This window comes from Salmo salar, chromosome ssa07 (genome assembly GCF_905237065.1).
Source record: "Salmo salar chromosome ssa07, Ssal_v3.1, whole genome shotgun sequence".
Lineage (NCBI taxonomy): Eukaryota > Metazoa > Chordata > Actinopteri > Salmoniformes > Salmonidae > Salmo > Salmo salar.
Window position 1 is genome coordinate 36,942,249 of NC_059448.1, and position 16,193 is coordinate 36,958,441.

General features: G+C 43.3%; 1 protein-coding gene across 1 annotated transcript in view; it reads right to left on the minus strand.

The window, feature by feature from the left end:
* Positions 1-1,840: 1,840 nt before the first annotated feature.
* Positions 1,841-16,193, minus strand: part of LOC106609138 (D(4) dopamine receptor) — a 33,875-nt gene continuing 19,522 nt past the window's right edge. Inside the window, exons 5-6 of the mRNA XM_014207615.2 lie at positions 11,672-12,378; positions 1,841-3,032 (exon numbers count right to left, since the gene is read on the minus strand). Coding sequence (XP_014063090.1) covers positions 2,830-3,032; positions 11,672-12,378 — 910 coding nt within the window. The 3' untranslated portion in view covers positions 1,841-2,829. The remainder of the gene's footprint in view (positions 3,033-11,671; positions 12,379-16,193) is intronic.

Genomic DNA, 16,193 nt, shown 5'->3' on the forward strand with positions numbered 1-16,193 from the left:
CTTTTGAGAAAATCCATACATATACTGTATGTTATTACATTTCCTTCCTTTTCACATTTCTCCACAACAAAACACGGCCTCCTCTTCCTGTCGATTCCCCCCCCCTTCTCCTCCTTCTCCATTTATCACATATCAGCCCAGTTTGTTTGACATATAAATCAATACAGTTAGAATTCTTGTATCCTTGATCATACTTTGATTACATTTTTCCTTTTGGCTTTGTACATTGAACATCCAATCCATGAAATTACAAATGTATACTGTAGGCTCAATTATTTCTATCATTAGATGCTGAGGGCCGGGGTTTTGATTCATAACACATGTGAGGCATTCAGACTCTCCCGTTATATCTTCTCTGTATGTGTGCAACCTTTCTGGACTTCCATCTGCTGAACTTCAATCCCTCTGACTGCCTAACTGTACATGCTTTGCCCTGTTAACTTTACTTTTATTCACTTCTCCTGGTGTGCTCTGACAGCAGCATATATCATTTTACTCTGTTACTGATGGGTTCGGAATAGAGTGAAATTAGACTCCTTTTAAAAGAATATTGAAGAACCTCTTGGGAAAGAAACGGCCTTTCAAAATGTTCCTCATATTGAAGATGTGATTTGGGGTAATAGGACATCACTTTTTATGTGAATGAAATGGATGGATCTAAGTAAGGTGAAAATGGCTCAAGTTTTTGTCTATCTGAAGAGGGCCCCGGGTCTTGAAAGGAAAGGAGACTGAAAGGTAAAGCTCTCAAACGCAGTATTAATGGGCATAAAGAGGGATTGGAGTGAAGGATATTAAACAGGTCGGAATAGATTTTCTCACCTATTTTCTCCGTTCAATACTCTGTCTTATTTAATCAGTGACAAAGACAGCAGATGGAAGAGATTCTCTCTGTAATGCACAATGCATCAAAAAATGAAAACAGAAATAGGATTCCTTCCTTGATTTGATTCAGTATTTATCAATGCCGTCTTCAAAGGATAAATACTGTATTTAAAAGCTCCACTGTCAGTTTTTAAACAGGCCACAAGCCGAAACACATTGGTTCTACTTTTAACAATAAAAGAAGCCTTTTTATTTAATTCCATTGTTTTTCAAAAGTTGCTGACTGTCCTCTGTACCTCAGTTTGCTCCTCTATTCATGCACTTTGATTGGAAAGGCAGGTAGTGGCAGTGATCCCTTTCGTTTATGGGTGTTTTTGTGCAATAACGCTCTAGCAAACCCCTGGTGTCCGACAACAGAGATGTGGGCCATTTTCCCTCAGACTGCCTTTGCCTTTATGGTTTAAGAAGAGTCACATTTCCTTGTGTCAGGTCATCACAGCATGGCCAGAGATTAAAACGTCAAACTGTGATTTTTATCACTCTTGGTGCTCTGCCTTGGCTTTCAGGCTTGCTGTGGGGAAGATTGCTCGTGTGGTCGGTGGCTGGCTGTGGATCAGATCTACATAGATTGTTTTCATACATGGTTGCTGGTCACTAAGTATGGCTCACTGGTCCACAGCTCAGCTCCCTATCTCTGGGTGTATGTGTTCCTCTAGCTGGGTGAGAGCTGCGTCCGCCAAGCCACAGCAAAGACAGCTCATTAAGCTCAACGCTCAGGCCTTTACGCTTGAGGTGAAATTGCATGATTGCGTTTTTCTCTCCCCCTTGCAGATAACACGATAAGCCTCCCTGGCAACATATGTCTTGCAGACAAGGATAATTTCACGTGTAATGGTAATTTCCCGTGGGTGTAATATAGCAGTGTCTTCGGTGGCTTTTGTTGACATGAGGGGATCGACCAACATTCCGTATCGCTCTCAGTTACATGGATAAATAGATTTTATCTATGTAATTTGAAATTATTTAATTCTGACTGAACTAGTGTTCTCAGTATCTTACATAGGGGAAATATGGCATACATATTATCTGGAACATGTTTTATTACTTTTCCATCAACGACAAAGAGAATTGTTTACATTTGTCACATTCACCTCAGTTAATTCACAGCACTTTTGGAGCACTTGATCAGAATAGGTCATAGTATAACTTTACGAATGATATCATCTTAAATAGTTCTTTCCACAATGTTGGCCCTGAAGTCTGTAATTTGTCACTTCTTGTGGCGTAAATGTTCATGATATTATCTACAGGCAATGTCCGTAATCCACAAGATAGAAAATGTTTGTTGTATAATATAAGTTCCTCTTGAGCCACACTATGTCCCTAAAGTCTCCCAAGTCCTCAGGATAAAAGGAGACAAAGTCAATTCTAAAGAAAATACCATGAACTTTCACAGAAAACCTGCACATTAATAAATCAAAACCATACATAGCATCAACATTTAATTCTGAGAGAAATCAAAACTCACATATCAAATAGTTACATGTTCTTAAATGTGCACATTATTCACATATTTTATGCCTTTGGGCTATGATATTAACAGTATTCACCGTCTTCTTTATCCAAGCAATATTTTACAGGACGAAAAACCGTCACACAGTATCAACTTCAATGTAGAAACATCAGATACAGTGAGCCACTGTCTTTCAGTTCACAATATGTCAACTAAGGCATCAGTCAAATTCTGTCAGGCTGTCCCCTGTATTGTTTATCCATTTTGACAACCTCACCTTCTGCCAGCACTTAGATCCAGGAAAACCCCTTTGGGAAAGGAAGTCACTCTCACATCCAGCAGCTGAGGAGTTTTGTGAAAGATTATTTAATTCAGATCTCATGGCCGAGAGCAACATTCTAGAATTCCGGTCTCTGATTGAACCTTAAAGATAATTGTTCTTCTATCTCAATGAATAGTTTGTCAAAGAGGTTCCAGATCTCAGAACTCAGGTCTCATGCTCGACAGCAGAAAAGTTTGTGAAAGACATTTCGGAACTCTGCGTTGAAGGCAGTGTAGATGACGGGGTTGACAGCACTGTTGACGTAGCCCAGCCACGTTACCACGGAGATCAGAGTGGGGCTAATTTTGCAGGACACGCACAGCACGTTGGTCACATGTACCACAAAGAAAGGCGTCCAACAGGCTAGGAACACACCTGGTATAGGTGAGAGGGGAAGAGGGGAAGAGGAGGAGGAGAAGAAGAGGGAGGGGGGAGGGGGAGGAAAAGGGGGAGGGAAAGGGGACGCAGTCAGTCTTTTCAATAAATCAATACATGGCAAGGGATACATAACTACAGTATATTACTATAACCTGAGATGGTAAACGTCAATGTGATATGACATTGAGGAAAAGGTGTTTATGACAGACACTGCATATAGAGTTACTGGTTTTGTTTAATGCGAGTATAATGTGAGATGGTAAATATCATGTGATGTCCCATTGAGGAAAAGCTGTCTTTGACATGCAGACTGTAACTCACTGCATATAGAGTTGCTGGATTTGTACTATCTGTTTGTGGGTGTGTAGAATAAATGCATGTGGCACGAAAAAGTGTTTGCACAGATCATGTGAACCATGCTAGAAGATGCCAATCGAGTGGCTGTTTCCAAGGAGATAGCATCCTCTACTTGTACTGCAGGCTGCATTACCGTGATGTATGATGCCTTACAGACACTTTCACCATGAGTTAACTCTATATTTGGTCGCTAGCTAATTAGCTGGTAACACTTTATCATCTTTCCGGCAAACGTGCCATGATAACGTTGTCACACTGAGCTCTGCCTGTACGCATGGCCTGCGCCAGTTATGGCGTGAACGACTCTGTCAGAGTAGATGTGCGTAGATGTACGTAGACAGTGTGTGTCATATTTTCCTTTCGTTCATTCAGCACGCGCCAACACACCTGTGCACGCACGCACACATATGGTATGATACAGCTTAGATCCACAACACATCGACTACGGACTCTATTTCTCTCTGCTTTGTCCGTTCAGACACAGCGGGAGTTGGTTTGTCAGTGGATGCGGTCCTGCATTAGTAAGCAAACAGGCCCAGCATTGTGGGAAGAGACTATGCTGTGGAGGGTGCCATTATTCATTCCCCTATTTTCACAACAGCACTCGCAGAATGCTCAACACATCATGTTAAATCTGTGGAGCATCAACACCGTCTAACACCACCGTCTCCCCTCGTTGCATTTTAACAGTCTGTGTTTTCAAGTGTTGAATTTCCAGCCACGGAGGGTGAGCCTTTTTCTCACATAATCAAAATGTTAGCCCCTTCTCAGCATGCAGCCTCTTTCAAGCATTCAGGGTTTGTTATATTGATGCCATCCCCTGTGGTCTCAGACTGCAAAAATCTGATCCTTGTTTTGTGTTGCTGTAAAGCTATGTTATTATGTAACGCTGAACAAAAACCATTGATTTCAAACATCTTCTTCTTGACCCTTGTCTGGCAGTAGAGTATTTACTCTTCTCTCAGGAGAGGCAGGCGTGATGCCTTTAGTTGGGGTAGGCACTGCCCGGAGGTGGCGACAGTTACTTCGTGGTGTTCCTCATTTCTGCATCTCGACGTCGTAAAAACCTAGGTGAGGCGCTTTCACCGCTGCAGGTGTTGTCCACTCTTTTAGGCGATCGAGCTTGGTGAGCACTGTTTCTCCTGGCAGTATCAACTGTAATGGTCTAGCCCCATGACGTTGGTTGTAGTAGAAGGCTTGTTTCCTCTTTTCTGTTGTATCCTTTAGCCTGATGTGTTTTTTGTTGAGCCACTTAGGTTGCAGGTTTCTCTCCAAGGTTGGGAGCGTCGTTCAGATCTTTCTACCCATGACGAACTCTGATGGGCTCATTCCCGTTGTTGTGCATGGGGTTGACCTGTAGCACATGAGAGCAATCAGTGGGTCTTTCTGCTTCCCTTTCTGTGTGACCGTTACCCTGAGTGTTGTGAGCGCTGGAAGTAATGTGCTTAACGTCAAGCTGCTTTGCCATTTCTTAGAACTCGGAACTAGAGAATTGTGGCCCATTTTCACTAACGACCTCATCTGCAATCCCATACCTTGCAAAGGTTCCTTTCAGCTTAAGGGCAACCTGTGTGCACGTGGTTGTAGGCATGTGTAATATTTCTATGAATCTTAAGTAGTAGTCAGATATAATCAGATAGTTTTGTTTGTTATGCACGCATAGATCCAGAGCAATTCTTTTCCATGGCTTGCCAGGGAACGGTCTTGAGATTAGTGCCTCCTTTTTCTGGGCCAATACTGACATTACCTTTTTCTTCTCTGAGATCCCCGGCCATGATACTGAGGCATTGGCCCTCTCTCTGCATTTAGTCAGACCTTGATGTCCATCGTGTATTCTATCAAGAATGTCTGCCCTCTGTGCCTGTGGTACTAGTATGTGGTTCCCCCTTGTGACCATACCATTGTACTCTGAATGTTCACTTTTCACTGGGAAAAACTCTCTGTGACTGGGGTTTTACTCACATGTTCTGGCCAGCCTGACCTGTACTTGATCACTGTCTGTAGTTTATCATCTGCTGCGGTGGCAACTCGGCTCTCCATTTTTGTCTTTGTAGTAGGTATGTTGTTGATTACGGCTGCAATGTAACACTCCATGTATGTGTGTCTGTTTCCTTTTCTGTGAGTATCAACAGACTCCTTGACAGAGTGTCCGCCACGACCATGGTTTTTCCTGGCGCGTACTCTGCTGTGGGTTTGAACCTCATCAGCCGCATGAGTAGACCCTGGCACAGTAGATGCACGTTATCCAAGTCTTTGCTGTTCATTAGTGGTACCAAGGGCTTGTGGTCTGTCACTAGCTTGAAGTCCTCCAGGCCGTACAGATATTTCTCAAACTTCTCACAGGCCCAAACACTCGCCAGATGCTCCTTTTCGATCTGCACGTATCAAATACAATTTTATTGGTCACATACACATGGTTAGAAGATGTTAATGCGAGTGTAGCGAAATGCTTCCTAAGAACGCGAAGCGAGGCGACCATCTCTGTCGGCGCCATCTCTGATTATCTGGATTCTGCCTCCATGAGCCACCAGGAGCAGTACACCACAGGCTTCCATTCCTCACCATGGAGCTGTAGTACACCGTCAAGCCCAAAGCTGCTTGCGTCTGCTGAGACTGCGATGGCTCTGTTGCTGTCATAGAACGTCAGGACTGGGGAAGTCGTCAGAAGTTCTTTGAGGCGCTGGAACACTGCCTGGTGTGCGTGATCCCATGTCCATTCCGTCTTTGACCTCAGAAGCTCATGCAGTGGTTGACCCACTGTGGAAAGGTTGGGGAAATACTTTCCTAGGTAGTTAACCATCACAATAACTCTTTTCAGCTCCTGCAATTTCTATGGTGGGGAAAAGCAGCCAGATGGCCCCCACTTTCTCTGAATCGGGCCTGATTGGGTCAATGAGGTGGCCCAGGAAGCGTAGCTGTGTTTGCCTGAGGACAGACTTTTATTTGTTCAACTTTAGTCTGGTTGACTCAATCTCTTTTTAGTCACTCGTCGTGCTCCTCTGTGGTATTTGCATATACCAAAATGTCATCCATAAAACGGTGACTCCCTCAAGCCCTTGCAATATCTACATCATTTTTGGGGGGAAGATTTCTTGGAGGGCTCGAGATCCCAAATGGCAAGCGGCAGAAACAGTACCTGCCAAAAGGTGTAATAAAGGTTGTCAACTTTCTGCTGTCACAGTGTAGAGTTATTTGCCAAAACCCACTTGCTGCATCCCTTTGTTGAGAATACTTTGGCTCTACTCAGCTTTGCCAGTATCTCTTCCGAGGTGCGTAGTATAAACTGTTCTTTCACTACCTTTTCAACTCTTCATTATTCTTTTTCAAACCCACACATGTTCGCACTTTTCCACTTTTTTCTTTAGGACAGGCACCATGGATGCACACCTATCTGTTGGCTGCGTCACCTTCTCCATGATGTCATTTTACTCCATCCTGCACAGCTCTTCTTTCACCTTCTGCGTAAGTGGTATTGGGATGTTGCGCGCTGTGTGTTCTCTTTCAGTTGTATTTTGCGTGACACATTCTTTCTCAAATTCCTATTTTCTGACACTTGTTGCATGTCCACTTGAAAGCTGAACATCTTTCCTGCTTTTTATGTTGCATTCTCCTGCACCGGCTGCATTTTCCTTCTGCATGCTCCGTGTCCTTTGAATCTATGTTCTCATTGCACCATTTTGTATTCTTCTTGTGCCCCCCTGCAATCTTCTGCACATAGCACGCAGCTTCTCCCTGCTGGCTTACTTCCATGCTAACTACCTCTGACTGATGGACTGTTTGTATAGTAGTTGCTAACTTGAGATCTCCATCAACTGCAGTTTGCGAGACAGTCCATTATCCATTATGCCCACGACAATTCGGTTTTGAATATGCTGATCTCTATTTGCACCAAAGTCACAATGCTCTCAAAGCTCGTAAAGGGCTCTGATAAATGTCTCTGCCTTTTTCCCAGGTCGCTCTACTCGTTGATAAAAACCGGCATGTTCATGAATAACATTTAGTTTGGGAAAACAGTGTTCATTATATTTCCACACGACAATATCAAAGTCTGTGTTCTCATCCTCTGATGCAAAGGTGAACGATTTGAAAATGTTCTCTGCCTCGCTGCCCATGGCATGAGGGAATTGACCTGCTTATCACCATCTTCCTGATCCAACTTGGTCACGGTTCTGAATCTCATAAAAAGTTGTTTCCAATCCATCCATTCCATCAGAGGAGAACCTTTCTAGGTAAGTTGTTTTAATGCCCGTCTCACCAGAACGTCTCAAGATAACTGATGCACTGCCTCACGTACTGCTTTATGACATCCCGTAACACTGTTGTGTAGACTATCATCTACACACAATACCCCATAATGACAAAGTGAGAACATGTGTTTAGACATTTTAGCAAATTTATTGAAAATTAAATACAAAAAGTTCAGAAGGGTTTGTGTATATATTATGAAAACATTTTGTGACATTTTTTTGTTCGTGTTGGACTTCGGTAAGGTTTTTTTTAATTGTTCGGCACACAATATTTTTTCTTGAGGCCAGCCAATAAAGTCTTTGTTGTCGTTCAACGAGAGGAGACTCGTTTTCGTGGACATTTATCATTGAGAAATACTGCACCAAACATCTTAGTTAGATGTAAAATTGCACAACTAAGATCTCTTCGGCAAAAACTTCTAAATAAATGACAGATTTCTTGACTTATTTAAAATTTCGAAAAACATTATTCCCCTTTGACATTATGGGGTATTGTGTGTAGGCCAGTGACCAAAAACCTAAATGTAATCAATTTTAAATTCAGGCTGTAACACAACACACTGTGGAAAAGGTCAATGGGTGTGAATACTTTCTGAAGGCACTGTATTTGCTCTGAATTAAGATTAACCGATCCCTGCAGAAATAATGGGGTGTCAGCTGTGACATGACTCTTTTGCTTATTGAACTACAGTAAGTGAAGTGATTTACACCCGGTAACAGAATTGCGGTAACGGAATTTCATCATAGGTCCCTGATTTGTACTAAAATAGATGCAGAATTCTGGATATGAATGTCATTCTCTTTATGGTGATGTTTCCTAAATAGGTACACAAAAGTATAAATATGAAATATCCTCCTTTGCATATTTGGGTTTTATTCTACACACTGGCTATTATTTGAATGACCTCTGCCCCCAAACAAGACCAAATTTGGTTGTTCCGGACCGGTCCAAATCTAAACCAATCACAGACGTCTGTTTCACAAGTTTGGACATCAGCACAGTAGAGCTCAGTAGAGTACAATAGAGTACAGAACAGTAGAGGTTAGTACTGTAGAGTTCAGTACAGAACAGTAGTGTACAGTAAAGTAGAGTGTGGTACAATACAGTACATTATAGTGTACTAAACTCTAGTGTGCTCCACTGTGTACTGAACTACACTCTACTTTTCTTTACTGTGCTGTACTGTGCGGTCCAAACTACTATGTGACTACTGTAGCCAACTCAATTGCAGAAATTCCTGACATATTTTTCGGAATTTTCTGTTACCGATTTGGTACTCATAGCTTTCATTTTACACCCAATTTGACATTATCCAATGAACTTCACATGCTGGTGCTCATGGCTCCTTTTACATGGAAATTACCTCATTCATCTTAAGATAGGTAGGTGAGACAACCACATATCACAGTCGTAGTAAGTGCAATTTTCCACGATACAGAAATGATCAGCAAAGTCACTGCTAGCTGGAAAATACAATTTCTTTTTTTATGGGGGGAGGGGAATAAGACTGAGATATCTTATTTAAGATACTCATTGAGAGGTAGAGTTTCAGGTGTTTTCGGGAAGATGGGCAGGGACTCTTCAGTCCTAGCTTCAGGGGAAAGCTCATTCCACCATTGAGGTGGCAGGACAGAGAAGAGCTTTGACTGGGTTAAGCAGGAACGGACAAGAGACCAAAGGTGGCAGAATTGAGTGCCTGGGTTGGGATGTAGGGTTTGAGCACAGCCTGAGTGTAGGGAGGGGAAGTTCCCCTTGCTGCTCCGTAGGCAAGCACCAATGTCTTGTAGTGGATGCAAGTGGACTGTGCGGAGGACTGGGTGACATGGGAGAACTTTGGAAGGTTGAACACCAGGCGTGCTGCAGCATTCCGGATAAGTTCCAGGGGTTGGATGACACAAGCGGGGAGCTCTGCCAACAGCGAGTTACATTAGTCCAGACGGGAGATGACAAGTGCCTGGATTAGGACCTGCACCGCTTCCTGTGTGAGGTAGGGTCGTACTCAACAGATGTTAAAGGGCAAGAACCTGGAGGAGCGAGTCACTTCTTTGATATTTGCAGAGGAAGACATGGTGTTGTCCAAGGTCACTCCAAGGTTGTTTGCACTTTGGGAGGGGGTCACTGTGAAGTTGTCAACTGTGATGGAGAGGTCTTGGAGCGGGCAGGCCTTCCCCGGGAGTATGAGTAGTTCCGTCTTGTCGGGGTTGAGCTTGAGGCGGTGGGCTGATATCCAAGCTGAGATATCTGCCAGGCACACAGAGATGCGTGTCACCACCTAGGTGTCAGAAGGAGGGAAGGAGAAAAGTAGTTGAGTGTCATCTGCATAGCAATGATAGGAGAGACCATGTGAGGATATGATGGAGCTGAGTGACTTGGTATATAGAGAGAAGAGGAGAGGGCCTAGAACCGAGCTCTGGGGGACACCAGTAGTGAGAGCATAAGGTGCAGACACAGATCCTCTCCATGTCACCTGGTAGGAGCGGCCTGCCAGGTAGGAAGCAATTCAAAAGTGTGAAGAGCCTGAGACGCCCAGCACTGAGAGGATGGAAAGGAGGATCTGATGGTTCACTGTGTCCAAGGCATCGGATAGATCTAGGAGGATGAGGAGAGAGTCAACTTTGCCAGTGCGGAGCGCCTTCGTTACACAGAGGAGAGCGGTCTCTATTGAGAGACCCATCTTGAAGCCTGACTGGTTAGGGTCAAGAAGATTGTTCTGAAAGAGATAACGAGAGTGTTGGTCAGAGACTGCACGCTCAAGTGTTTTGGAAAGACAAGGAAGAAGGGATACCGGTCTGTCATTTTTTATGTCAGAGGGGTTGAGTGTTGGTTTCTTGAGGAGGGGAGTGACTCTGGCCATTTTGGAGTGAGGGGGGACACAGCCAGTGGTCAGGGATGAGTTGATGAGAGAAGTTAGGAACGCGATTGGTCTGGAGAAGGGAGGAGGGGATGGGGTCAGGCGGGCAGCTTATCGAGCGGCCAGACGTCACTAGAATTTCATCTGTAGAGAGAGGGGAGAACGAGGTCAAGGTGTAGGGTAGTTCTGTGTGAGTCGTACCAGTGGACTCAATAGGCTGAGTGAATGAGGAGTGGATATTGTCTACCTTCTTTTCATAGTGGTTGACAATGTCTTCCGCGGGGGGGGGGGGGGATTAAGTAGGGAGGAGAAGGATGGAAAAGAGTTTCCTTAAGGTTAAAGGCAGAAACCTGAAATCTGGAGTGACAGAAAGTGGTGTTAGCAGTGGCGAAATAGGAAGGTAGAGAGGAAGGAGTGAAATTATGATGGAAGTTTAATTTGAGTTTAGTTTAACTTTCCTCCATTTTTGCTCACCTGACATGCTCAGCCATCGAGCAGAAAGATAGGGCAAGCCGACCGGGAGAAAAGGGGACAGTGAGTGTCATACGATACAGAAAGGGAGGAGAGTATGTAAAGTAGATGGTCCTAGCTAGCAAAAGACAATACTAGACAACAACAAATTAAGACAAAAAATATTATTCTCACTCACTTCACTTCTCACTCACTTCTTCTCACTCCTGGAGAGAGTAGGAGTCCTCTAGCTATAGATTGAAGCACACTGAACTGGCGCTTGAGAAGCTGGATATACTGTATACTCAGAGAAGAGGTGAAACCACTCACCCTCCAGGCACTGATTACCTGAACAGCAACAATCACAAACTGCCCTGCGCTTTAATCCTAGTTGATGTGTCAACAATCAGCTGCAGGTTATGAGGTTATGGATTCTGCTCACAGTGGGGGAACCCTTCATTTCCATGCTCCTCCATGTTTATGTAATTCATACTTTTTAAGCTCATTGCAACCCACTGTTTTCTTACCACAACGATGCTAAATGTACATTGTTGACATGATTTGTGTAAATATTAGACCTTGGAAGACACATGCATGTATACACACACACACACACACACACACACACACACACACACACACACACACACACACACACACACACACACACACACACACACACACACACACACACACACACACACACACGCACACACGCACACATACCTACCAACTACAACAGGAAGGACCTTCATGGCTTTGCGTTCCCTCCCACTCACTCTGCTACTCTTGCTGTTACGGCGCCCCCTCTTGGTGGCCTTAGCGTGGGCCAGCCCATTCTCCTTCCGGCTCTTCCCCTGCATAGGCGGCTTCTCCGTGGGGTCCGCGTCCGAAACGCTTTCTAACTGGGTAGTCATGGGGTCGCTCTCCGCCATGCCAGCCCCCACACCATCCTGCTGCTTGTCCTCCACCGCCGGGGTTGCTGTGGGCGACGCCATCGATACGGTCGACGGTGACATCGGGCTGAGCCCTGAGGGCATGAGGTACACCACCTTCTCCTTGGCCCCCGCCCTGACCCCTGCGTTCTCCCTCTGCAGGGCGGAGCTGAGGCGCAGGGACAGGCCCCGTTTTCCTCCCCTCGTCAGCTGGGAGCGCCTCCTGCCTGAGCTCCAGCGTCTCAACCCCCGGAACATCCAGTAGTACAGAAAGAGCATGACTGGGCAAGGCACAAAGAAGGAGCACACGGAGGAGTAGACCACGAAGCTGTCGTTCTCCAGCTTGCAGACGGTGGGGTTCCGGCCTGGCACCTGGTTGAGGCCGAAGATGACAGGACTGGCGACGCCCAGGGAGAGAACCCAGGTGGCCGTAATGAGGACCAGCTGCCGCAGGCTGAACTGGTTCCTGTTGTACTTCAGGGGCACCACCACCGCTATGTACCTGCAGGGACACACACATCACAGGGGATAAAATACATTTAAAATACATGGAGCACACCTGTTATACTTCAGGGGCACTGCTGCCACCATGGCTATGTACAGTTAAAGTCAGAAGTTTACATACACTTAGGTTGGAGTCATTAAAACTCGATTTTCAAATATTCTTGTTGACAAACTATAGTTTTGGCAAGTCGGTTAGGACATCTACTTTGTGCATGACACAAGTAATTTTTCAAACAATTGTTTACAGACAGATTATTTCACTTCTAATTCACTGTTTCACAATTCCAGGGGTCCAGCAGTTGACTGTGCCTTTCAACAGCTTGGAAAATTCCAGAAAATGATGTCATGGCTTTAGAAGCTTCTGATAGGCAAATTGACATCATTTGAGTCAATTGGAGGTGTACCTGTGGATGTATTTCAAGGCCTATCTTCAAACTCAGTGCCTCTTTGCTTGACATCATGGGAAAATCAAAAGAAATCAGCCAAGACCTTAGAAGAAAAATTGTAGACCTCCACAAGTCTGGTTCATCCTTTGGAGCAATTTCCAAATACCTGAAGGTACCACGTTCATCTGTACAAACAATAGTACGCAAGTATAAACACCATGGGACCATGCAGCCGTCATACCGCTCAGGATGGTTCTGTCTCCTAGAGATTAACTACTTTGGTGCGAAAAGTGCAAATCAATCCCAGAACAACAGCAAAGGACCTTGTGAAGATGCTGGAGGAAACAGGTACAAAAGTATCTATATCCACAGTAAAATTAGTCCTATATCGACATAACCTGAAAGGCTGCTCAGCAAGGAAGAAGCCACGGCTCCAAAAGCGCCAAAAAAAAGCCAGACTACGGTTTGCAACTGTACATAGGGACAAAGATTGTACTTTTTGGAGAAATGTCCTCTGGTTTGATGAAACATAAATAGAACTGTTTGGCCATAATGACCATCGTTATGTGTGGAGGAAAAAGGGGAAGGCTTGCAAGCCAAAGAACACCGTCCCAACCGCGAAGCACGGGGGTGGCAGCATCATGTTGTGGGGGTGCTTTTCTGCAGGTGGGACTGGTGCACTTCGCAAAATAGATGGAAGGAAAATGACGTGGATATATTGAAGCAACATCTCAAGACATCAGTCAGGAAGTTAAAGCTTGGTCACGAATGGGTCTTCCATATTAACTATGACCCCAAGCATACTGCCAAAGTTGTGGCAAAATGGCTTAAGGACAACAAAGTCAAGGTTTTGGAGTGGCCATCACAAAGCCCTGACCTCAATCCCATAGCAAATTTGTGGGCAGAACTGAAAAAGCGTGTGCGAGCAAGGAGGCCTACAAACCTGACTCAGTTACACCAGCTCTGTCAGGAGGAATGGGCCAAAATGTACCCAACTTATTGTGGGAAGCTTGTGGAAGGCTACCCAAAACGTTTGACCCAAGTTAAACAATTTAAAGGCAATGCTACCAAATACTAATTGAGTGTATGTAAACTTCTGACCCACTGAGAATGTGATGAAAGAAATTAAAGCTGAAATAAATCATTCTATCTACTATTATTTTGACATTTCACATTCTTAAAATAAAGTGGTGATCCTAAGTGACCTAAAACAGGGAATTTTTACTTCTATTAAATGTCAGAATTGTGAAAAACTGAGTTTAAATGTATTTGGCTGGTTTATGTAAACGTCCGACTTCAACTGTACCTGCGGAGACACGGATCAAAGCGAATGACATAGTCTACATTTAAAATACACAAACACATACATTTAACATGGAGGGGCTTCAAACAGGCCAACACAGCAGGGAAGTACTCGAGGGCATAGTGGCTGTTTTGGAAACATTTGAAAAACCTCAAAGCTGTTCTGTGTTCCTACAGGTTCAAAGTAAACTTAGATATGGAGGCACTGGAATGCCACAGATAAAGTTACAATAATACTCCCCTTCATTTGTAACTCCACTCTATTCCACCCCCCACAACCTGGCTCTACCCTGCTTCTCCTGTTTTATAAATCCAATTAATCTCAATCTATTGATTAGATACCATGTCGTATTATTACATTGAGAAATGTAATAACACCACAATGCTATAGAACCTGTCAGACTCATGAGCCGCGAAACACTAGGGATATAACATTTAACTAGCAGGAAGTGTGTGCTGTGTGGAACCTATTTAATGCTTATCTTATATTTTACAGTCGGCTTGTTTTTGCTTTGCCTTAGAAGCTCTCGGTCACACTAAGCCCTTAGTTGTTGTTTGGGGTAGAGTCCCCTGAGTGGATGGCGTGAGTTTGCTTCTCTCTGTTTTGAGTAATCAGTGGGCCTTGATGATTGGGTCGATGAGGGGTTCCAGAGCTACGGTTCCATTAGCCTCCTATAGACCACAGCCATCAGTTAGCATTCACTGTGTGATGTCTGCTAATGATCTCGCTACACTCTTCTCATAGTCTGGCAGAATGATTTGGAGTTTTACTGTAGGGCTCGCTACAGAGCTCGCTACAGATATTAGAAATAAATATTGAACTTGCAAGTTAAAGATATTGTTTTTGGTTTTTTTAATGGCTCTCTTTGTTACTTTCATAAGTGGGAATAAAGAGTATACCCAGGGTATTTCTTGAAGAAACTTTTTGAAGAAAAGCTTGAGTTATCAGTCTTTTCCTTGTTCAAACTAATAATTCAGAGATATTGCGGTAGCTCTTTGCAATTCTTTGTTAACTCAAATCATACTGGAGACTGCCCAATGGGCACAGCATGTCATTTCAACATGAATAATTGGGTAATATTTGGTTGACATGTCGATCAAAGATATTACAACCTATATTCACCCAGTCAAAAAGACAGTCAAAAGTTAGTTGAATATCCGTTGTGTTATCACTATACTTTCAACCATCTAAAGGCACAAACACATTCCAATGCCAAACAATGTCTGATTTGTGGTTTATTTATAGAAAAGATTATTGTGTTATCATAACTGTGCGTCATAACCAAATGACCTGGATTGCAGTTGAGATTGCATTAACCTTAGACTATTTACTGTATTACAAATGTAATATTGAATTGTGTTTGGTTGTCAATGCAATCAAATATCAAAATTATCTTCTGCTTGGATAGTTTCATTTGTGCCACTAACTTAGTCTGGCTTGAATTCCAGTTTGTCTAAGTCAAAGAATAAAACTAAATGAAATCAAACTTTTAAATCACTTTAAATAAAGTTTGTTTTGATTTCATCTTATTCTTAAAATTTGATTTTGATTGAGATTAAGACGTAAATCCAACATATCAATTATTCATTTGTAGACAAACTGGAATTAAAGGCAGACTAAGGCAGTGGCACAAATGGAACTAGCCAAGCAGAAGATACCTCTCCTTCAAATGTTGATATTTGGTTGCGTTGACAGTCAAGCACACAATTCAATACCACTAAATATCATTCAATTAGAAATCAACCAGAGCTTGAAACCCTAGGCCTATTGTATTGTCTATTTTTTGTTGAATTCTGGGTTGAAATAAAGCGATAGCTTTTGATGACTTTGCAAATCCTATAGCTTATAGGCCTCAATAGTATGATTTATGATATATATATATATATATATATATATATATATATATATATATATATATATATATATATATTGAGGGATAAGAGTATGGTCACATTTCATTTACTCTGCTAAACCTACCCTTTTGTAATGACTTCGATAGCAACAGTGAATCTATTTTGTTTTTTTTAAGTGGACATCTCTAAGAAATCATTCTCACGATAGCACATTGGTAATAGTCAGTGAGAAATATCATAGCTGGGCTTGGTTAAAACCCTGGATGGGAGA